The 24,060-nt window shown below is 48.3% G+C and overlaps 2 protein-coding genes across 17 annotated transcripts; one reads left to right on the top strand and one right to left on the bottom strand.

The window, feature by feature from the left end:
* Positions 1-130: 130 nt before the first annotated feature.
* Positions 131-20,078, bottom strand: LOC122366452 (glutaredoxin-C4-like). Of its 8 annotated transcripts, none has more exons than XM_043338726.1 (4): positions 20,009-20,078; positions 5,915-6,049; positions 5,234-5,338; positions 131-696 (listed from the first exon to the last, which is right to left on the bottom strand). In XM_043338726.1, the coding sequence occupies exons 2-4, from the start codon at positions 6,038-6,040 to the stop codon at positions 601-603; spliced, it is 327 nt and encodes a 108-aa protein (XP_043194661.1). In that variant the 5' UTR covers positions 6,041-6,049; positions 20,009-20,078; the 3' UTR covers positions 131-600. The 8 variants fall into 8 exon arrangements, with proteins under 8 accessions (XP_043194661.1, XP_043194657.1, XP_043194663.1 ...); XM_043338722.1 differs by lacking the exon at positions 20,009-20,078 and adding an exon at positions 13,290-13,389; XM_043338728.1 differs by lacking the exon at positions 20,009-20,078 and adding an exon at positions 13,343-13,373.
* Positions 13,267-23,241, top strand: LOC122366451 (putative peptidyl-tRNA hydrolase PTRHD1). Of its 9 annotated transcripts, none has more exons than XM_043338712.1 (3): positions 13,267-13,361; positions 21,526-21,626; positions 22,916-23,241. In XM_043338712.1, exons 2-3 carry the CDS (start codon positions 21,540-21,542, stop codon positions 23,195-23,197), a joined length of 369 nt encoding a protein of 122 aa, XP_043194647.1. In that variant the 5' UTR covers positions 13,267-13,361; positions 21,526-21,539; the 3' UTR covers positions 23,198-23,241. The 9 variants fall into 9 exon arrangements, with proteins under 9 accessions (XP_043194647.1, XP_043194653.1, XP_043194655.1 ...); XM_043338718.1 differs by having other exon boundaries at positions 13,287-13,327; XM_043338720.1 differs by lacking the exon at positions 13,267-13,361 and adding an exon at positions 19,851-19,857.
* The last annotated feature ends 819 nt before the right edge of the window (positions 23,242-24,060 follow it).

Here is a 24,060-nt window from a genome sequence, read left to right as displayed (position 1 = left end):
CTGTGCCGACGCCACCGTCAGTCTGGCAAGCAGATTCTTCCGCAACAGCCGCGGCGGACTTGGTGGAAGCCTTCCTGCGTTTGAGAGCTTCCATGTTTACACCGCAGCTCAGCGCTGCCTAAAGTCAACAGAGCAGAGACAATATGTATTTATTCTAGGCGTACTACAGTAACAGTTTCAAATACGATAAAATATCATGTGTAAGGTCTTGTACCTAATGCAATGCCTATACAGGAACTCAACTTTACTTAAATTTCCAACGGAGATAACCATGAACGGCGACGATACATGGATCCGCAGCAACTGGGAAACTTGGGAACTCGCGATGGGGTTGATGAATAGGCAAGTCATTTCACGCTGTAAGCGGTACGGCCGAACAGATATAGTGAAAACCGTGATTAGGACATCATCACCATCGCCGTCGATATATTCTGATAACTCAAATACAATAACACATGTCACAAAGGCACCTGAGATGGGCCAGGATATCCCAGTCCAGCCCCGAGGACCAGGTTTGTGCAATCAGAGACCCGTCTTCTCATGTCTCGCGTCAGGGCGCCGATTCGGTGACATGCATGGAGACTAGGTGTGTGATGAGCATCAGGCGAGCATTGACTTGAGCTGTCCGCTCTGGTAGAGGCTCCTGGTCTCGGTGCCGCCTCCGATGCAGTTGCCACTGACAAACACCCGGGGAACCTGGCGAGAGGATTCGGAAATCAGCGAGTCATACGAGTCATTGGGTACAAAGGAACCACGCGAAATGAGATTTTCTTGCAATTTCGCCCCGTTACTGGCGACTTTGTATTGGCGGGAGCTGGCACTGGGCTATTGGGCGTTGTCGTTAGCTGTTAGTCGCAAATTGGGTATTGCCTTACCCACCATACGTAGCCCAACCGTCGGCGACAATACGGGCAACAACACGTCCAGACCCCGAGCAACGCTGCAGACGCCTTACGCTGCGCAAGACCAAAATTGGCAAAACATATTTTGGAGCGCCGAGGGAAAGCATGGTTTCGCTGGTTGGGAACGGATTGCACAATCTTCAAATGTCTCGGCGTCAGTCTTACACAGTTTAAGGTTTAGTTTATCAAGGCGAAAACGAAAGAGGACCTAAGAAGAGCAACAGCAGAAAATCCTCTGTACCCCTGTCGCCTAATGGGTGGTTTCTGTGACAAAGCGGCGCCAGCCGACCATAAGCTGGCAAAACGGCTCACTGCGGCCAGTGGCGGCGGAACACCTTTAACCCGGCGGCCGCTGGGCCTCCGCGCCACCCGCCGGCCGCTGGGGGGGGGGGGTATATAGTTGCCCCCCCCTTTACTTCTGCGACGATATCGTCGCAACGCGAAGAGATAGATAAGCGAAACTTTGCACACATCTTCCTGAATACCTAGCCGAGGTTGTGTCCAAATTTGGTGTCGATCCCATTTGAAATGACGTCACAGTGACGTCATAAGTGAAATTATAGATTTGCGACTCTCATATTCCTCACGATACATCAGATATATGGGACCGAATATAAAGGGTCAATTATTGGTCAGAAACTAGATAAAAGTGTAGTTAGAAGTTTTACGATGACAGCAGGTGCTGTCTAGTAGGGTGTGTCATATCAAATATTTTTGTCTCAGATCAAGCGCTTCCGCGAATATTCCTTGTCCCTGGGTTCATTGAAGCCCATTGGCACTGTTCTTTTTTCGCTGCACCGAAAATTCAGGCGGCGCGGGCCCAATCAATTTCGACATTTCCTGTGGCGCCCGGCGTTGAAGTCTCCATACTGAACACAATGCGTACCGTAGCGCTAACACCAGCCATATGACTCGCCGTCGGCCTGTAGCGGCCAACACCGTTTGACAGTTAAAATTCGATTGCTATTTCTTGTTTAAATGGACGTCGGACGAAACATACTGCTATCTTCATGTGTTGAGGCCATTCAGGGACCCACAGATGATCCATATAATAGGACATAGGCGGCGGAACGGGGAGGGCACCAGGGCACCGTGCCCCCCTTTGATTTTGGTATTTTAACATTAGCCCTATGGGCGTTGCATGGAAAGAATGGGACCAAAAGTCGGCAGTGCCCCCCCCCCTTAATTGAAGGTGTTCCGCCGCTACTGTATTTAATAGGATCACGCTACAGCCTTGGCAAGACTATCACGAGTGGGGCAGGGAGAATGAGAGCACGGATGGACAGAGGGCAACGTGACTGGGGTCTCGGGTATCACCCCTCCGTCGGCAACACAATGTGTCGGCTTTCGAGTCATGTGCTGTCTCCCCGAGACATACGAGCTTGCAAAGAACGTGAGTCAGTCTGGTTTCAGCTGCGGCGTGAGCAGAAGTGCGTGTGGTGCAATCGAATCGGACTATCCGTGCCGCAGTGATGCCGTGGTGAAACAAGGCGAAACATTTTGTTATCGGGTCTCCCAATGTGCTGCGGGTAAATCAGCTGCCTACCAACAGAGATGTAGTGAACTATGTGAGACTCATGGCAGAGGATAGAAAAAGTGAGCGGACAGTCACTGCATGTTTACGTGAAGCAGCGGAAGCGGTGGTTGCAGTGTGGTCGAGTGAGGGCATACCAACGATACAAATGCACAATGTGGTTCGGAAGGTAAAGCAAGTCTGCGAAAGATTTCGCCGATCGAACAAGGTGTCCGAAAGAATGTGGGAGGGACAAACGAAACAAAGTGTTTCTGAAGCGAGTCTGTTTCGTAAGCTTTTTGACATCGCCCGCTGCCGCTGTAAAGATCGGCGAAGCTGTACCTACCTGTCCGCTTTCAAACCGGGTACCGCCAGCGGAAATAGCATTCCTTCGAGACCAGAGAGGAGTTCGGAAGATGAGACTGGTTGGTGTGGACTACGAGGAGACGAGGAAACCACGTAAGACCGCGAGCCTTAGAATGAGACGGGAGCGGAACGAGGGGAGGGGCGACGTGGGTCAAGCTGGTCCTTCCCACCTCCGTACCTATTCCAACGGCGTCAATATCGACGAGACAGGCCAGGTAGACTCGTCGGCAACGACCGACACCAACGACAGTAATGAAGACGTCACAAGTGAATTTGAGATGAAGGAATGCATCAAAGACTCGAACGATGATGATATGACAAACACTGCACTGGCAGCTGATTGAACAGGTATGGTTTATCCAACCCTGCTGTAGGGGCCGTCATCAATGGTTTTTAGATGGATGTCGGTCGCGTAGCGAGCGGCAAAACAGAATTGCTGGTCGACCCGAAAAAGTATGGAGAGAAAGATGCCGGATGAGACAAGCTGCCAGCTGCACTCGAATGAGCTTGTACTGAGGGAAGTTTTCCAGAACTTGGACGGCAAAACCAGTGGACCCGGATCATTCACGGGGCCGTTGGGCAAGGCAGCCGGCGCCTCCGTGCACCGTCTTTTTCCCGTGAAGTTCCGACAGGTGAGCGGCCCAGAGCTGGATCTGCCGGACAACATCATCGCCGACCTCAGCAGCGGCAAACTCCTGCTGTATCAGCTCACCAGAACCGTCATGCGGACGGGCAAAATCTCCGCAAAGGAGGCCTGCAAGAAAATCGGTCCCCTGAACCATGCAAGGTAGGCAAATGCTAATTGAGTTGAATTCAGTTTGCTATTGAATGGCAAAGATGCATCTTTTCTGTGTAACCGTTGTCTAAATGGAGGATACTGCCTCGTTTGCATTGCTTTCATCCGTATTGCCAGCGTCTGTCGACGCTAACAGGCGAAGACGCGCGCGGCTGGTGTTAGTGTCATCAAACGTATTACGCCAAACATGGAGACTGCAACGCCGGGCGCCACGATAAATCCCGAACTTCTTTCAGCCGGCGCCGATCGAATTTTCGATGCATGGGAAAAAGAACTGCACCAATGGGCTTCCATAGACACAGGGACCAGGAAAATCAGCGGAAGCGCTTGATCTGTTTCTAGTGACACACCCTACTGTCTAGTTCATTTACAGTTGAGTTTCATGCTCAGCGTCATCAGAAACGGTCCATATCGGAAAACGACAAAACTTTATGACGTCACTGTGACGTCATCTTAGGTGCTACAACCACTAAACTTTCCTCATACATTGCCTAGGTATTCATTTGAAGCTATGCCAAGTTTCACGTTCGTAGCTCATCAGGTTTCGGAGATATTTCACAAAACGTAAAGGGGGGCAACTTTATGCCCCCCCCCAGCGGCTCGTGGGTTAATTAAGGGGGGGGGGGACACTGCCGACTTTTGGTCCCATTCTTTCCATGCAACGCACATAGGGTTAATGTTAAAATGCCAAAATCAAAGGGGGGCACGGTGCCCCGGTGCCCCCCACGTTCAGCCGCCTATCACTGCGGCCGGTCTCCGATCTCACATATCACGGCTCGCACACGCCTCTGGCAAAATGCGAGCACTAAGACCGTACAAATCCCCAGAATCAGGGAGCTGAAACACGACGGTATCGTTCATCAGGCGCTAGATGGACAACAGCCACCAGCAGTGGTCAAACTTCTGAGAGTCATGTTGCAACATATTTTCCAGTCGGACGGAGTCGCTGGAACACAGCCACAGCCACACACAGCCACCAAGACCCAGACTCTTTCCTACCTCTTGGGGTGAGGGGCGTCGGGCCGGGCAAACACCCAGACCTGTCGCCTAGCTGACATAATCTCTAAGCTATCATCCTGGTCCCTGGATAAGAAGGACAAGACGGACCCACCGACGCCAGAAGCCAATCTCATCGGAAATGCCCATTCAGCATGGCGCAGCATCGCAGCAGACTGTACAGATGCTTGACAACAATTTGATGTGTGCGATAACAGAACAAAGGAGGGCCTGTTTGGAAAAGCGTGGTGGGTCACTTATTCAGCAAATAAACCATTATCCGGTTTTCCATTGATATTGTGTTACTGCACGCCATTTGATTGGGTGGTTTCGGGACACTCTGTAAGGCGCAGGTAACTACGACGTAAGTTCCCGCTTGTCGTGACTCGTGTGAAATAGTTCTTTGGCTTGCACGCCGAGAGAATGGATAGTCTGGGATAGTCTGCACATATTGCATAGTTATTGCACCGGAATCTACCTGCAGGCAAGCGAGAACAATCCCGAACCGTTCATTGGCGGTCGTCAATGGCAGCCCAGACTACGAACGCAGAATAAATGAACTAATAACGGCTAACAAATTGTGGCAATGAGCACAATGTAACAATATGAATGACAACTAAGTATGTACAACAATACCTTATCATTACTGAACTCTCTTACCGAGCTAGCGCCTGTTATCTGCGCTAAGTACTGCTGCATACTGCTGCCATCTTGCGTTTCATCAAGTTCTATCAGACCATATTCTTGTCCCATTTCTTTGAACACCTGAAAAATAAAGTATTATTTAATCAACTCTTAAGTGATGGTAACATGACATACAAATAGTTGTCTAAAGTAAAACATTCGACTTGCGTATATTGATAGAGACAAGTAGAAAAACACGGAACAAATAGTGCATGGACGCGTTTCGATTATTAAATCTTCATCAGCATGACATAATCACAGAGAAAACAAGATATCTTGTTGATATCATATCTTGTTTTCTCTGTGATTATGTCATGCTAATGAAGATTTAATAATCGAAACGCGTCCATGCACTATTTGTTCCGTGTTTTTCCATTCGACTTGCATTTGGCCTAAAACAGCAAACAAAAAGTCAATGCTCAAATCTAACTATAACTTCGCTAAATGTCGACAAAACTACCCAGAAAAAGGAAGGTAAGCACTTACATATATAATAAAATGACTTAGCAGTAAGGTATATCCAAGGCAGCACATCGAATGACCTTAGCTCATAGCTGCCGAGCTACCTAGCTTAGCTACAGCCTCGTGAAACACTTCGAAAGCACAACTGCACTCAAATAGGCACATCAGTAAGCCTGAAGTCAGCGATGCACATACCTTCTTTGCCATAGTGCAGTATGGACAGTATGATTTTGAGAAAATCATAACTTTATTAGCCTTTATCAGCTGATCAACAGACTGTTTGATCGCGGGGGACGCCATTGTAGATTCTCCAGCACCCATCTAAATACTCTGTAAAGATAATACAGGAGTTGTCAACACTTGTTTTAAGATGTATATTGTAGAGCATATTAACAAAACCAGTTACCGCTAAGGTTGTATATGCACTAAGCACATCAGTGCCCACTTGAAACACTGTTGAAAAAAAAAATTGACTCAGACAAAACCACTGCGAGGTCAAGTTATTCCCGCCTGCCTAATGAGGGCTTGCACGGTTTCTATAACGTCCAAGTCTCTGACTCTGTTCCCGTCGCATCTTCAGTCTCTTTCTAACCCTAACTAGCCCACCTCCCCGGAAAAGGAGTAAGGACATTCATGATCCTTATCTCCAAGGCTGATGAATGTCCTTACTCCTTTTCAGGAACTCAGGAGCTCAGGACAGGAACTCGGGCACAGTGAACAGCTGCTACGGTCCGATCTGCATCACTAGTCACCTGGCGAAGCTAGCTGAGAGGAGGACGCTGCGATGCTGCCGTGTGCCGCAACGAAAGCATCTGCTACCGTTAAAATACGTTGGTTTCCGAAGGGCAAGTTCGTCCTACGGGTCTTGGCCGCTTTTTTTAGCCGCGCCTAGTGAACAGTGGACCACCGGAGCTCTACTTCTAGCGACTCTGACACCTCCTGCATTATATGACCGCGCGGGTGTTCAAATTCCAGAGGGACTGCCGACTGCCGAGCCGCCCATACGTGGGAGGTGAACATTGCACGCAGCTTTGAGCGCCACTCCCTAGCGGGCCTGCCCCAAGATTCGGCCCAGGCTTCATTCACCGACTCTCTTCCCTTGCTCTTTATACATGATTTGCCGATCGACTGAGGAGCTCCGTCAAACACCAATAACGTACGTCTTCACCTATGGGAACCATATGGGACGACGCACCAACATGAATCGTCGGAGCAATGTTAACCCCAAAAGAGCCAGAGCAAAACAACAGCCGATTGACACAAGAGCCAGGTGGGCGCACCACTGGAAGATCAACATCGCGGAAAACAAAGGAGACCCAAGCACTCAACACTCCTTCTCCCCAGAGTTAAAACGCAATTAATTTCAACCTCGGAGTCGACGGGGCCGTAGTTCAAGCTGGGGCATTCCTCTGAGCCACCTCTAGACCGTGATGGGCACTTAACCAGGCTGTCCTATCTCGGCGACCACTGCGACAGCATAACGGGCAAGTCGAAGCTCGGATGGCCTAGGACAAACGGGTCGAAAGGTTTCTAAGAAGAGCAGCTAGGGACGATGGCCAATGAATAGATCAAAATACTCGAGTGTGAAGCGTTGGCGTGGCTACCCACCACGCCCCCCGGGCACGGTGAGCAGCTGAACCGCGATCTGGGCTCAGTGAAACGCATCACCGTTTGGCAATCGGCCGCAGAAAATCAACGATAGTACCGCTCATGGTAGAGACTAGCCTAGCGATCGCCCAAGTCAGGCGCGAGTCCCCAGCTGCCAGAATGTTCTGACCGGCAAAATCGCTGTCGAGTGACGACATGCTGAGCTGAGAGTGGTTGCAAAGTAGGAGGACCCCGCCGATGACATCAACTATGAACTGGTGGCGACCGGAGAGGAGAAGCCTTCCAAAGCCGGCCACACAGAGGAAGCACCCGTGTACGATCGCTTGGCCACAGCGGTACTGCTCTCCGACTCCATCCCCCTCCCAGGGTCAGGCCAGGAAGCTGCCAAGATCCACCTAACCAAGAAAGGGACGGACAGCCGGGATGAACCCATAGCAATCCCCAGTGAGGCCGCTGAGACACCTTACTCTCCTGGAGTATTTCATATAAATATGGGCACAGATGGATTCGTGGAAAGCTGCATAACAACAATGATGCAGCTCCTTCCTGCCCCAGAACTGTGAATGGTTGTAAACATGGATAATTGCATTACCACTTCGCTCCAGTACTTGTTCAGTTTATCAGCAACTGATCTCCTAAAATAGAGGTTCCTGTGGCAGTCTTCCAGCAGCACTCAAGGCAGCACTCATCTGAGCTTCTCATTAAGCCTGAGGGCTGTTCACAGGCCCTGTGTGCGGTCGGACCGCACACAGCCTCGAAGCTCCGCCCACTGCGTCCCTACGTCAGCCTTCCGTCACCGCACACAGCGATCGCTGTGGCCGGTCGGGACTGGCCACAGCGGACCGTCCACCGCATGCAGCCGTGACGTCAGAGCTGCCTACCCATCCCCTACCCCCACGCCTGCTGGACGCACCGAACACACGTGTGCGGTGCCCGTGAACAGCCCTCTGGAACACACCTTTGACACACCATGGACCAGCTCGGCCGAATATCCCAACAGATATTCGACGCGTTCGAGGAGAAAAAACCCCACCGAGCGGTCATGGTCCTGCTTGACTTCGCGAGAGCCTATGACCGAGTTTGGAGGGCCGCGCTGCTCTGCAAGATGGCTCGGCTGGGAGTCCCCGGCTGTTTCATCAAGTGGCTGAGGGCCTTCCTGTCGGACAGGCGCGCCCGCGTCCGCAGGGGCGCTGCCCGCTCAGACCTCAGGGTCTTCCAGGAGGGCCTCCCCCAGGGCAGCGTACTGGCGCCGCTCCTATGGCTGGTCTACGTTAATGACATCGACGTAGCAATGCCGGAGCACGTCTCGCGGTCTCTGTTCGCGGACGACGTGGCACTGCTGGCATGCGCCCCCACTGCTAGAGAGTGCGACGCCCTCCTCCAGCCCTGCCTGGACGCGGTGGACACGTGGCTGCGACGCTGGAAAGCCACGCCCAGCGTGACGAAGTGCACCGCCACCCTGTTCACTCTCGACCCAAGAGAGAGCGGAGGGAAGGTCAAGCCGCACCTGACGCTGCGCGGAGGAGCTGCCCTACTCCCGCAACCCGACCTTCCTGGGCATCAAGTTTGACCCCCAGCTCACCTTCGCGGACCACATCGACGACCTGAAAGCCAAGATGTCCCGACGGAGGCGATGCCTGCAGGCACTGGCCGGAAAGACCTGGGGAAGCCACCGCCGAACCATCAGAGCGGCCTACATCGGCTATATCCGGGCCCTATTCGACTACGGCGCCGCCGTCTTCGGGACATACGCCGCCCCGTCGGTAAGAGGACGCCTCGAAGCCGAGCAAAACAAGTGCGCCCGCGTCATCACCGGCTGCCTACGTGCGACCCGGAAGGACGCCCTCCTGAGTCCTGGCCGAGGCTGGTCTCCCGACACTCTCGCTCCGGGCCCTACAGCTGGCAGGCGCGGAGTACCAGCGTGTAATCCGCCTGCCCCCGAGCGACCCGGGCAAGTCCCTCTTCCGGAAGGAGGTACAGTCGCTTCTCCAACACCGAGCCTACAAGGCATGGCAAAGAACATGCGACGACGCCACCGCCGCGGGAAGACCGCCGCCCAAGCCACCAGACGAGACTGCAGCACTCCCTCACCGACCGTGCCTCAGGAGGGTCGGCAAGTGGCTCGCCGAGGAGGCAGGAATCGAGGAGCTCCCGGTGGAGCCCATGGCATTCTACAACTGCGACCCGCCATGGCTGGGCCACCGCGGCGGCACCACCTTCAGGGTAGACCTGCCCGTGGCCACCCGCCGGTCGGACCCGCCTGCAGTCCGCAGGGAAGCTGCCCTGCGGACTGCAACCGGACGTCACTATCTGGTCGGACGGCTCGGCTCGCGGCGGGACGGAACAGGGCGGCGCAGGCGCGCTGATCCAGTTCCACCACCTCAACAGAGAAGAAACCGTGCGCGCTCCTGCAGGGGCGGTCTGCTCCAGCCTGAGAGCAGAACTGACCGCCATGCGCGAGGCGCTCGCGGCTGTGGCCGGCCTGGAAGACGGGGAGCTGGCATCGACCAAGTCGGTCCGCCTCCTCACCGACTCGAGGTCTGGGCTACAACTACTCGGTCGCGGCCCAGCTAACCAGACCATGGCCCTGGCCGCCGAGGTCTGGAGGCTGCTGAACACCCTCGCCGAGAACGGCACCGAGACGGTGCTCCAGTGGGTGCCAGGCCATGCCGGGCTGGACGGCAACGAGACCGCCGACTGCCTGGCTGGCGAGGCCACGGCGGGCGACCAAGATAGCGCACCAATCGACCTGTCGAGTGCGCGGGCCGCCGTCACGCGCCATGTCCGGGAGCTGTCGCGACGGAGGGCAACCGCTGCCCACCCGCACCCGGACCCCACGCCTGGCCACCACGACTCCCTGGCGCGCTGGGGGTCGGTGACGCTGTCCCAGCTGAGGACCGGCACATCACCGCTGACCCGCGACACGCTCTACAAGATTGGCCTGGCAGCCGACGACGAATGCCCCGCGTGCGGGGAGCCCGACAGCGTGACGCACCTGCTGACCGATTGTCCGGCCTATGAGGCGGCCCGCCGCCGCCGCTGGGGTGTCGACCCTCGCCTGGTCGACGTCCTCGGCGGCCCGGCGGCGAGGGTCGTCGACTTCATCGAGGGTGTCGGGCGGACCGAGCCGCCGCTCGACCCGCCTGCGCCGCCGCCCCCCTGAGCGGGTTGGCGGCGGGATGCAGGAGAAGAAGAAGAAGAACACACCTTTGAAGCATGCATATTGGGTCTTAGCACCTCTTTTCGGACCACAACATAATTTTTGCTCCCAACTCACAGCACATCAAGCTGTGTGTTGGAGGAGTTATATGTCATGTATTCCAATGGGAGGTGCTGGGATGTAATTTGCAAGCTTGAAAGTTGTGTTCCAACCTTTATTCCTCTGACTTTTCCTGAGAAGCAGGAAGGCCATAAAAGGAATACTAGACAGACCACCTACATCAAGCCAAGCTAAGGCCTTGGCCCAATTAACTTCAAGTTAAGCTTGAACATTATGCTCCACTCCACTTCATATATATTGCACAGAGAGATATAAGGATATGCTGCAGAATCCCCAAACATCATTAGGAGCAAGAGGAAACTGTTTATCAGCCAACCATCACAGGAGCAAGATAAATCTGTTATTTATCAGTTGAAGCCATTGCCATTAAGAACTGGAACGTGCTTCCCACCCACCTACCCCATATTATCCAAACCAAGTAAGTCAACCAATAGGTACCAGTCCAGACTTGACCCTGACTGCCACTGGGATGATGTCTCCTATCTGCTGTCACATCCCTGATCCCAGTCCAAGAATTAAGAAATGTGACTCACTAACTTGAGTGAGAATGCGTACATGAGCAGAGTAAATGCATATTACAAGCATTACAATACAAATATCAAGCAGCTAGGAAAATATATTCCTGATACTTATTAGCTTAAACGTTAATCATGTCTTCAGGGCCACTCTCTAAAGGAGCCCAATGAGGTAAAGTTTGCAGCTCTACAAGCCAAGTCAACTGTGTCAAGTCTTTAAATCAATGAAGTGTGGCCTTCATAACTTGAAATGGTAAGGCAAAGTAAGAACGAAGAACAATGTTTGTGTTAAGTTGAAAAAATAAACACTTTCAGCCATCTAACAACGGAAAATGCATAGTCGCAGTGATTTGATATGGAGGCAGACGATGTCCGGACAAAAAAACTGACAAGACAATAATGCCTTGACCTCCAAAATTAATAAAAATGCAGGACTGGAGGCTGGCCGCTGGAGCAGCGCCAATGGGAATAAAACATACAATAATGGGAATTGAGACAATGTGTATAATTCCCACCTCTGAAGTTCATCAGCCAAATTTCATCCACAGACCACAATAAGTACAGAATTTAAAGAAGACAACCCCTGCTACCTCTTAACCTATTATTACTATCAACGAACGATTATATCCTTTGCTATTACCACTGAAATAAAGTTCCGTGCACCGAAGCCAAGGCCGTGTATAAGTTCACTGAAGCTATCACACATTCCTAAATGCAGAAATGGCGCACATGCAGGGTGTTCGCGAAAATATGTCATGATTCTAATCGCTTTGTAGGAAAAATTGCTTGAACGCACGTGCACGTATTTATGCCCATTTGACAGAGGACATTTTCAAGTTTTCTTCCATATGCATTTTAATTTATAATATTAAAAATCTTGCCTTGCACAGAGCGAAAAACAAATATCGCCAAAAAGCACTTGGATTCGATGCCCGTAGTTTCCGTGCTACAACAGTTCGGTGCATGCTTTGATGCCTCCGCTGCACCCCTTGTAAGGCGATTTTTTTACTGCACATGCAACTTACTACCAAAGTGATCGTTAGAAATCGAATGAACCCTTGAAAGTCCGAGAAAAAGAATTATTTATAGTCATTTAAACTACAAAGAGATCACCCATTTGGTCAACGAGATGCCTTCCCTGACCATCTGCGAGCTCGCGCAAGATGCGGGGTGCGGTCCAACATGTCTCATTATATTATTGATAATGACATGGGGATCATACCCTACAAGGCCAGGAATCAATAGGTGCTATTTAGGGTAGAAAAGGGCTAAGAATTTACTTTGCTTCGAGGATAAAAACCCAAATCAATTCTGAGCACCGCTCACCGGCCACGCCCGGTCAACCAGTGAAGCACACATCCACCTTCATGGAGGCGCCGACGGCCAGAACAAACGGTTTGGGTAGATATGCCACCCTCAAAGGCTAGGTAAGAACACCAGCTCCACAGTCCGAAGGTCATTGCTTGATTTGCGATAGACGCTCATGGTGCCGCGAGGCCTTCTTCTTAAGACTTCAAATTGAAACACCAACATTGCCGCTGAAAACTGCTGCGTGGGAGTGCTCTAGAAGTTTAAGCGAGAAATGTGAGGCAACTCGGGGCAAGACAATGGTCAAAACGCTGCAGACATGCGCACGGGTAGGATGGGTTCAAGTCCACACTTCGAAAATTGCACTCCGGTGCCTAAACGAAATGCTAGGGCCCGTTTCTTGAGCAGGAGGACCCTTACCCCCTGGTCGACCCATTCACTTGGTGTCAGCCCCATCGGCCGTTACCTGTGGGATATCTGAAGTCCAAGGACTACAGGAAGACAGCCAAGAATCTTTCTCGGCTGATGATAGTGATTGCAAAGGCCGTCCGTGTTCACTTATAACACGTGCGTGCGAATGAACCCTTATGTGTAATCTCTAGGTGATACGTGCATCCGCCGAAAAGGGGTTCATATTGAAAACAGCGTGTGGGGTGCGCCCGGTTTGACATGAGGCACTGATACATGTGTATAACAAAACTTGAAGATCCGGGCAACACATTTCAGCAAGACATTTGATCCTTGCTTATTTGAGCTGGCGATAATGGCGTAACGAAATCATGACATATTTTTGCGAACACCCTGTAGTGCTCATTTTGGTGCCAGTAGTTTTGCAAGCAGAAGTTATGAAAATCCTCACTTTTGATTAGTTGATATACGCTAAAGCTGATCATTTAGGCTAGTGACTCTTACTTTTGAACATAATCAAACAGTACGTTTATTAATTGTGTACAATCTTAATGTAACGGAAGTTAGCCCACATTCAGCCCACATTCGGCCCAGCCCAGATTGGGGCTGCCAAATCTAGGGAAAAATATAGAAATCTAGGGAAAAAATCTAAAAACCGTTTTACGCCTAAACGGCTGGACGAAACTAAAAAATAAGACCACCATTTGAAAGATCTCTTCACCCCAGACCTAATGATATGGTTAAATACCGAATCAATTTAACCAAAAGCATGATTTAACCAGGATGAAAATTTTCGGTCAATGGGGCGGCCCCTACGATTTTCTTCAAAATCGGCATGGTGATACTACAGGCCCAGATGACCAATCTGGCTGAAGAAACCCCTATGGGCATTGAAATCTATGGGGTAAAAACGCCATTGGAAAGTTTTACCCACGCATTTCTGGCAAGACTATCGCACGCATCCCCCCAATATGGGTAACATATGAAAGCCCATGAAAACCCAAACAAAATGGTGGGGTAAAATTTACCCATTACCCCATCCAGGGTAAAGTTTACCCAAGATGAAAATTTTCGGTCAATGGGGCGGCCCCTACGATTTTCTTCAAAATCGGCATGGTGATACTACAGGCCCAGATGACCAATCTGGCTGAAGAAACCCCTATGGGCATTGAAATCTATGGGGTAAAAACGCCCTTGGAAAGTTTGACCCACACATTTCTGGCAAGACTATCGCACGCATCCCCCCAATATGGGTATCATATGAAAGCCCATGAAAACCCAAACAAAATGGTGGGGTAAAATTTACCCATTACCCCATCCAGGGTAAAGTTTACCCAAGATGAAAATTTTCGGTCAATGGGGCGGCCCCTACGATTTTCTTCAAAATCGGCATGGTGATACTACAGGCCCAGATGACCAATCTGGCTGAAGAAACCCCTATGGGCATTGAAATCTATGGGGTAAAAACGCCCTTGGAAAGTTTTACCCACGCATTTCTGGCAAGACTATCGCACGCATCCCCACAATATGGGTATCATATAAAAGCCCATGAAAACCCAAACAAAATGGTGGGGTAAAATTTACCCATTACCCCATCCAGGGTAAAGTTTACCCAAGATGAAAATTTTCGGTCAATGGGGCGGCCCCTACGATTTTCTTCAAAATTGGCATGATGATACTACAGGCCCAGATGACCAATCTGGCTGAAGAAACCCCTATGGGCATTGAAATCTATGGGGTAAAAACGCCATTGGAAAGTTTTACCCACGCATTTCTGGCAAGACTATCGCACGCATCCCCCCAATATGGGTATCATATGAAAGCCCATGAAAACCCAAACAAAATGGTGGGGTAAAAATTACCCATTACCCCATCCAGGGTAAAGTTTACCCAAGATGAAAATTTTCGGTCAATGGGGCGGCCCCTACGATTTTCTTCAAAATCGGCATGGAGATACTACAGGCCCAGATGACCAATCTGGCTGAAGAAACCCCTATGGGCATTGAAATCTATGGGGTAAAAACGCCATTGGAAAGTTTTACCCACGCATTTCTGGCAAGACTATCGCACGCATCCCCCCAATATGGGTATCATATGAAAGCCCATGAAAACCCAAACAAAATGGTGGGGTAAAATTTACCCATTACCCCATCCAGGGTAAAGTTTACCCAAGATGAAAATTTTCGGTCAATGGGGCGGCCCCTACGATTTTCTTCAAAATCGGCATGGGGATACTACAGGCCCAGATGACCAATCTGGCTGAAGAAACCCCTATGGGCATTGAAATCTATGGGGTAAAAACGCCCTTGGAAAGATTTACCCACGCATTTCTGGCAAGACTATCGCACGCATCCCCCCAATATGGGTATCATATGAAAGCCCATGAAAACCCAAACAAAATGGTGGGGTAAAATTTACCCATTACCCCATCCAGGGTGAAGTTTACCCAAGATGAAAATTTTCGGTCAATGGGGCGGCCCCTACGATTTTCTTCAAAATCGGCATGGTGATACTACAGGCCCAGATGACCAATCTGGCTGAAGAAACCCCTATGGGCATTGAAATCTATGGGGTAAAAACGCCCTTGGAACGTTTTACCCACGCAATTCTGGCAAGACTATCGCACGCATCCCCCTAATATGGGTATCATATGAAAGCCCATGAAAACCCAAATAAAATGGTGGGGTTAAATTTACCCATTACCCCATCCAGGGTAAAGTTTACCCAAGATGAAAATTTTCCGTCAATGGGGCGGCCCCTACGATTTTCTTCAAAATCGGCATGGTGATACTACAGGCCCAGATGACCAATCTGGCTGAAGAAACCCCTATGGACATTGAAATCTATGGGGTAAAAACGCCATTGGAAAGTTTTACCCACGCATTTCTGGCAAGACTATCGCACGCATCCCCCTAATATGGGTATCATATGAAAGCCCATGAAAACCCAAACAAAATGGTGGGGTAAAATTTACCCATTACCCCATCCAGGGTAAAGTTTACCCAAGATGAAAATGTTCGGTCAATGGGGCGGCCCATACGATTTTCTTCAAAATCGGCATGGTGATACTACAGGCCCAGATGACCAATCTGGCTGAAGAAACCCCTATGGGCATTGAAATCTATGGGGTAAAAACGCCCTTGGAAAGTTTTACCCACGCATTTCTGGCAAGACTATCGCAAGCATCCCACCAATATGGGTATCATATGAAAGCCCATGAAAACCCAAACAAAATGGTGGGGTGAAATTTACCCATTACCCCATCCAGGGTAAAGTTTACCCACGATGAAAATTTTCGGTCAATGGGGCGGCCCCTACGATTTTCTTCAAAATCGGCATGATGATACTACAGGCCCAAATGACCAATCTGGCTGAAGAAACCCCTATGGGCATTGAAATATATGGGGTAAAAACGCCCTTGGAAAGTTTTACCCACGCATTTCTGGCAAGACTATCGCACGCATCCCCCCAATATGGGTATCATATGAAAGCCCATGAATACCCAAACAAAATGGTGGGGTAAAATTTACCCATTACCCCATCCAGGGTAAAGTTTACCCAAGATGAAAATTTTCGGTCAATGGGGCGGCCCCTACGATTTTCTTCAAAATCGGCATGATGATACTACAGGCCCAAATGACCAATCTGGCTGAAGAAACCCCTATGGGCATTGAAATCTATGGGGTAAAAACGCCATTGGAAAGTTTTACCCACGCATTTCTGGCAAGAATATCGCACGCATCCCCCCAATATGGGTATCATATGAAAGCCCATGAAAACCCAAACAAAATGGTGGGGTAAAATTTACCCATTACCCCATCCAGGGTAAAGTTTACCCAAGATGAAAATTTTCGGTCAATGGGGCGGCCCCTACGATTTTCTTCAAGATCGGCATGGTGATAGTACAGGCCCAGATGACCAATCTGGCTGAAGAAACCCCTATGGGCATTGAAATCTATGGGGTAAAAACGCCCTTGGAAAGTTTTACCCACGCATTTCTGGCAAGACTATCGCACGCATCCCCCCAATATGGGTATCATATGAAAGCCCATGAAAACCCAAACAAAATGGTGGGGTAAAATTTACCCATTACCCCATCCAGGGTAAAGTTTACCCAAGATGAAAATTTTCGGTCAATGGGGCGGCCCCTACGATTTTCTTCAAAATCGGCATGGTGATACTACAGGCCTAGATGACCAATCTGGCTGAAGAAACCCCTATGGGCATTGAAATCTATGGGGTAAAAACGCCCTTGGAAAGTTTTACCCACGCATTTCTGGCAAGACTATCGCACGCATCCCCCCAATATGGGTATCATATGAAAGCCCATGAAAACCCAAACAAAATGGTGGGGTAAAATTTACCCATTACCCCATCCAGGGTAAAGTTTACCCAAGATGAAAATTTTCGGTCAATGGGGCGGCCCCTACGATTTTCTTCAAAATCGGCATGGTGATACTACAGGCCAGGCATGTACAGGCACCATGTACAGGCATGGTGATACTATTTTGAAGAAAATCGTAGGGGCCGCCCCATTGACCGAAAATTTTCATCTTGGGTAAACTTTACCCTGGATGGGGTAATGGGTAAATTTTACCCCACCATTTTGTTTGGGTTTTCATAAGCTTTCATATGATACCCATATTGGGGGGATGCGTGCGATAGTCTTGCCAGAAATGCGTGGGTAAAACTTTCCAAGGGCGTTTTTACCCCATAGATTTCAATGCCCATAGGGGTTTCTTCAGCCAGATTGGTCATTTGGGCCTGCAGTATCACCATGCCGATTTTGAAGAAAATCGTAGGGGCCGCCCCATTGACCGAAAATTTTCATCTTGGGTAAACTTTACCCTGGATGGGGTAATGGGTAAATTTTACCCAACCATTTTGTTTGGGTTTTCATAAGCTTTCATATGATACCCATATTGGGGGGATGCGTGCGATAGTCTTGCCAGAAATGCGTGGGTAAAATTTTCCAAGGGCGTTTTTACCCCATAGATGTCAATGCCCATAGGGGTTTCTTCAGCCAGATTGGTCATCTGGGCCTGTAGTATCACCATGCCGATTTTGAAGAAAATCGTAGGGGCCGCCCCATTGACCGAAAATTTTCATCTTGGGTAAACTTTACCCTGGATGGGGTAATGGGTAAATTTTACCCAACCATTTTGTTTGGGTTTTCATGGGCTTTCATATGATACCCATATTGGGGGGATGCGTGCGATAGTCTTGCCAGAAATGCGTGGGTAAAACTTTCCAATGGCGTTTTTACCCCATAGATTTCAATGCCCATAGGGGTTTCTTCAGCCAGATTGGTCATCTGGGCCTGTAGTATCACCATGCCGATTTTGAAGAAAATCGTAGGGGCCGCCCCATTGACCGAAAATTTTCATCTTGGGTAAACTTTACCCTGGATGGGGTAATGGGTAAATTTTACCCCACCATTTTGTTTGAGTTTTCATGGGCTTTCATATGATACCCGTATTGGGGGATGCGTGCGATAGTCTTGCCAGAAATGCGTGGGTAAAACTTTCCAAGGGCGTTTTTACCCCATATATTTCAATGCCCATAGGGGTTTCTTCAGCCAGATTGGTCATCTGGGCCTGTAGTATCACCATGCCGATTTTGAAGAAAATCGTAGGGGCCGCCCCATTGACCGAAAATTTTCATCTTGGGTAAACTTTACCCTGGATGGGGTAATGGGTAAATTTTACCCCACCATTTTGTTTGGGTTTTCATGGGCTTTCATATGATACCCATATTGGGGGATGCGTGCGATAGTCTTGCCAGAAATGCGTGGGTAAAACTTTCCAAGGGCGTTTTTACCCCATAGATTTCAATGCCCATAGGGGTTTCTTCAGCCAGATTGGTCATCTGGGCCTGTAGTATCACCATGCCGATTTTGAAGAAAATCGTAGGGGCCGCCCCATTGACCGAAAATTTTCATCTTGGGTAAACTTTACCCTGGGTGGGGTAATGGGTAAATTTTACCCCACCATTTTGTTTGGGTTTTCATGGGCTTTCATATGATACCCATATTGGGGGATGCGTGCGATAGTCTTGCCAGAAATGCGTGGGTAAAACTTTCCAATGGCGTTTTTACCCCATAGATTTCAATGCCCGTAGGGGTGTCTTCAGCAGGATTGGTCATCTGGGCCTGTAGTATCACCATGCCGATTTTGAAGAAAATCGTAGGGGCCGCCCCATTGACCGAAAATTTTCATCTTTGGTAAACTTTACCCTGGATGGGGTAATGGGTAAATTTTACCCCACCATTTTGTTTGGGTTTTCATGGGCTTTCATATGTTACCCATATTGGGGGGATGCGTGCGATAGTCTTGCCAGAAATGCGTGGGTAAAACATTCCTAGGGCGTTTTTTCCCCATAGATTTCAATGCCCATAGGGGTTTCTTCAGCCAGATTGGTCATCTGGGCCTGTAGTATCACCATGCCGATTTTGAAGAAAATCGTAGGGGCCGCCCTATTGACCGAATATTTTCATCTTGGGTAAACTTGACCCTGGATGGGGTAATGGGTAAATTTTTTCCCACCATTTTGTTTGGGTTTTCATGGGCTTTCATATGATACCCATGTTGGGGGGATGCGTGCGATAGTCTTGCCAGAAATGCGTGGGTAAATCTTTCCAAGGGCGTTTTTACCCCATAGCTTTCAATGCCCATAGGGGTTTCTTCAGCCAGATTGGTCATCTGGGCCTGTAGTATCACCATGCCGATTTTGAAGAAAATCGTAGGGGCCGCCCCATTGACCGAAAATTTTCATCCTGGTTAAATCATGCTTTTGGTTAAATTGATCCGGTATTTAACCATATCATTGGGTCCGGGGTGAAGAGATCTTTCAAATGGTGGTCTTATTTTTCAGCTTCGTCCAGCCGTTTAGGCGTAAAACGGTTTTTAGATTTTTCCCTAGATTTCTAGATTTTTCCCTAGATTTGGCAGCCCCAATCTGGGCTGGGCCGAATGTGGGCTGAATGTGGGCTAACTTCCGTTACATACAATCTTACAGTAGTACGTGTCTTATTTACCGGGGTTACATGAGCGATCCGTTCCAAATACGCACTACGCTAATGCGCATCAGCTCCCCACAAACGGATCTACGGCACCGGTTACATGAGACTAATTCGTTTTATCTACGTCAAACGGATCTTGTTTGGCTCACCCGGGCTGACTCCTCGACGGCCGGTAATTCGCATCACAAACGGAATAGGATTAGCGTACAGTCATGGCGCAGTTGCGGCATTTACCGGGACGACTGAGCTAAATTTTAAATGCTTATATCATTTGATAGGCTCAAAAACATTTAGAATTAACATGAAATCAAAAAATGAAAACAAAGTTTTCTTGTTTTAAGTCAGTGGGCACTGATTCGCCATGCAGCGACAGCAGGGTGGTCAGAAAAAATTATCTATCAAAATATTTCATTCATTTTATTTCACATGCAAAGACTAAACCAAAATACCAACATTTTTTTGCTATTTTCTACGAGGCAGCCAATAAAAAAATGCTTAGTATTTTGCATTTTGACGCTTCCAGTCAGCAAAGAATAGTTCTTGTGAAATACGGCCCGAATCGTGTGCCTCGGACGTTTCGGTTACATGAGCGATCCGTTCCAAATACGCACTACGCTAATTCGTATCAGCTCCCCAAGAACGCATTCAGTGCACCGACTACATGAGCAAATTCGTATCAGTGACGTCAAACGGATCTAGTTTGGCTCTCGGCCCGATGCGCATTACAAACGGAATAGCATACAAATGTGGCGCACTTCCGTAGCAATAGAGGTGACTAAATTAAAAATTTATTATCTTATGTCTTTTTTACATTTAATATGCTAAAAACATTCTCAATTAACTTAACAAAAAAAAGTTGAACATAAAATTGTCTTGTTTTGACTCATTGGGCAATTGCCTCTCTTGATTCGTCTGTAGTGCTGTCAGAAAAATATTTCAACTGAAATTATGTGGATATTTACTATTTGGTTTTCACTTTATTTATTGTTGAAAACTTGACAAAATACCGACATATTTTTTAAATATTATTTCAAAAGAAGAAAATGAAAAAATACCTATTATTTTGCATTTTAATGTTTCTTTTTGCGAAGAAATAGTTCCTGTAATACGTATCTTGGTCCTATTCGCTTCTAAGCCTCTTTCTCAGCGGATTTTGTTCGGACCGCCGATTCGTATTAGCAGGTGGATACATGAGTCGGTAGTACGCTCCTGATTCGCATTAGCGGTGAATCCGATCGTGATACGTATTTGCTTTGCTCATGTAACCGCGGATCGGATCGCCGATTCGTACTAGCAGGTGGCTACATGAGTCGGTAATGCGTTCCTAATTCGAATTAGCGGCTAAATACGTATTTACTGTGCTCATGTAACCCCGATAATTGTACACATCTTACAGTAGTACGTGTTGTTCTATATACCCTGGTAGTACGTGTCCATTTTTTGTTTTTGTAGGCCATAATGATAAGGACTCTGTATTTGATTTGACCATTTATTTAAACATCCATTGTTGATGTGGTCTTAAGGTGTGCTTGTTTTTTACTTATGGTATTGTGTGCTGATTAATTTATCACTGGAGAGGCCGATAATATCGTGGCTGGTGGCGTAAATTTACCGGTTCTATACCATATTAATACCTATTGACATTGGGTACCTATTTTGGAAACAGACAAGGGTCCAGCAATGGCATCTTCAATTGTCCAATATGTTGTAGTTCGGTCAGATTTAATAACTACATTGAAATGGCCTCTTGGAGCTGTCATCGCTCAGGTAAGACTTCCCATTATTGTTATGTGAAGATTTAGATGAAGTCTGAGTACTACCTACAACCTAACCTACAAACCTAAAACCTACAGCCTACAAACCTACAGCGTCTACTCTTGGTTGGAATTTGGAAATCCAGCCTTTGTGTGGTGTCTGCTCTACTAATGCCATAAATTGTAGGCTGGTAGGTTGAACATAAGTAGGCTTGTAGGTAAGGTTAGGTCAGGTTAGATTATGTTTTTTTTTATCTACTTGGACTTCATCTTCACATTAACCAAATCCCCTCTATCTAGGTACCTACCTATCCCTATTCACTTCAATGACATCCTGTTTTCACATGTTCAAGGTAACAGCATTCTAGCTAAGCATTGCACATCAACACAGGATAGCAGAAGCACCTGGCAAGAAAAAAAATATGCATGAGACCACACTGACTAGGCTGAAATCTGCCTGAGCCAGCAACAAAGAGGGCATACATATTGTGCTGCAGAATCAAGAATATAATTATTTAATCAAGTTGAGATTGAGAGAAAAGAACAACTGGCTCTCTGGTGTTCCTTGCAGAGTTTTTGGTACTGTCTGTGGTAGGTAGTTGTGCCAAGCCTGGGATGGTGGCCTCCCACCTGTGACAGACTTATGTCATGTGTGCCACACCTGTGGCACTACCTGGGTACAAACTACAAGCTGTTGCAGTTGAGCATGCCACTATGGCTGTGGGTACCTCATGCATACTGTCTCAACTCTCAGTCTAATATCTGCACTGCATCACACATGATTTGGACAGGACTTGGATACACATGATTTGAACATACACGATTTGTACCACCACATGGAAATATGCACTGGCTGATTGAGCCTGCACTGACAAGACATTGTCAAAATTGTCAAACTCTTTGCTGTCTGGCTCAGTCTCATGTTAAGATGTGGATGCCAGGGGAACTGAGAGCTTGTGTTATGTAGAAACATTGCTCTTTGCCAGCTTTAGTACAAGCTACGATGTTTCTTCTAAGGTGTATTTGCAGGATACCAAGTAATCTGTTACACAAGTTTGTATATGTTCTTAATTTTTTAGTTTTTTTTTTCTGTCCTTATTATTGTCCCATCTGATTTCACTTTTGAATCGTCTGAAAAGACAGTGAATCAGTTCTCATTATTTTGAGTTTTGGTCAGCTTCTGAACCTCAGCTTCTAGTTGTTTTTACCTGGTAGAGAAACCGCCCAGGGCGTACAATTTTCCCGTTCCACAATATTCGTTGGCGAGCATCCGCTTCTCCTGAAATGACCGAACTCTTCCAGGCCTGCCACGCAACAACGGCGGTGATGCACCTCTTCAAAGATGACCCGCACGTGCAGACCTACCTGTCAGATGTGGACAACATGCACAAGGTGGTGCTGGCGGCGCCGGACGCTGACGCGCTCACCCGGCTGCATGAAGCTCTCCGCGAGGCGGCCGTCGACCACAAGCTGTGGGTGGAACAACCAGAGGATGTGCCCACCTGCCTGGCCGCCAAGCCGGCACCGAAAGTCGAGGTGCAAAAGTACTTCAAGAAGTTCAAGCTGTTTAGCGTCGATTTATGATGTGATTATAACACTTTTTAATGGAAATATATTTATGTTTATAATATGCTTGTGTCATCAGTCGGATGTTGAGTGGTAAATTGCGTTGCGATCGTTTTTTTTTTGGGGGGGGGGGTGCCGGGTGCTTCGTCGAAAACGAAAAGCCCATATTTAGCTATGAGTCTAACGTGTATGTACATAAGGTCATCAATTGACCCTTGACCTTTAAAATGGATTCCGTTGGTCTGGTCTCCTCCCGTGTTGGGAGCAGCAACCTCAGATTTTTCCTTCTCAAGACAAATGGTGCATATCATCACCTTGTCTATAGCAGGGCCGTAAATGTAAATTATATCAATTTCTATCTGATCCTGACACTTTACGTCAACGTGTTAACCCTCGCACGACCAGGCCATTTCTCATAACACGAACGACCAGGGGGGGGGGTTGTTACGACCCCCCTGGCGTTTCGAAACGGAAGGTCGTAGAGCTTAGCGGAAAAAAACAACGGATTGCTCTCAACGAGATCTCGCGATTGGTGGTATATTTTTTGGTCCTAGGTCAACATTTGACCTACTTATGACCGGTCAAAGGTCAAATTTTCCGAAAAAATCAAACTTTTTCAACTATCCGCGGCGATTGCGGCAAAACGGTGGGAGATATCGACTTGAAACCTTCACTATCGTGTTCCTTGATCAATTTTCTATCGTTTGGTATGTATTTCGTTTCCCTAGCTCTAAAAATGGCGCGTTGGGAGCGCCGGAAGTCGGCAAGGTCACAGTCGGCGGCAGAAATTCGAAAAATCAAAATTTAAATTTTTGAAATCTGATTGTATTTTTGGATTTGGGAGGTCCATTTGCTCCCTATAGAAGCTAATATTGCTGCAT

The sequence above is a fragment of the Amphibalanus amphitrite genome, unplaced genomic scaffold (assembly GCF_019059575.1).
Source record: "Amphibalanus amphitrite isolate SeventyFive unplaced genomic scaffold, NRLGWU_Aamphi_draft 000807F_arrow, whole genome shotgun sequence".
Classification (NCBI taxonomy): domain Eukaryota; kingdom Metazoa; phylum Arthropoda; class Thecostraca; order Balanomorpha; family Balanidae; genus Amphibalanus; species Amphibalanus amphitrite.
The sequence above is the reverse complement of the archived record's forward strand: the minus strand, read 5'-3'. Positions and strand labels throughout refer to the sequence as shown.

Coding starts and splice junctions, on each gene's coding strand:
- LOC122366452 (XM_043338726.1), bottom strand. CDS start 6,040: ATGGGTGCTGGAGAATCTACAATGGCGTCCCCCGCGATCAAACAGTCT. Junction 5,339..5,914: donor ACTGCACTATGGCAAAGAAG/GTATGTGCATCG, acceptor TTTATTTTTCAG/GTGTTCAAAGAAATGGGACA. Junction 697..5,233: donor AGATAACAGGCGCTAGCTCG/GTAAGAGAGTTC, acceptor TCCTCTCGCCAG/GTTCCCCGGGTGTTTGTCAG.
- LOC122366451 (XM_043338712.1), top strand. CDS start 21,540: ATGGCATCTTCAATTGTCCAATATGTTGTAGTTCGGTCAGATTTAATA. Junction 21,627..22,915: donor TTGGAGCTGTCATCGCTCAG/GTAAGACTTCCC, acceptor GAACTCTTCCAG/GCCTGCCACGCAACAACGGC.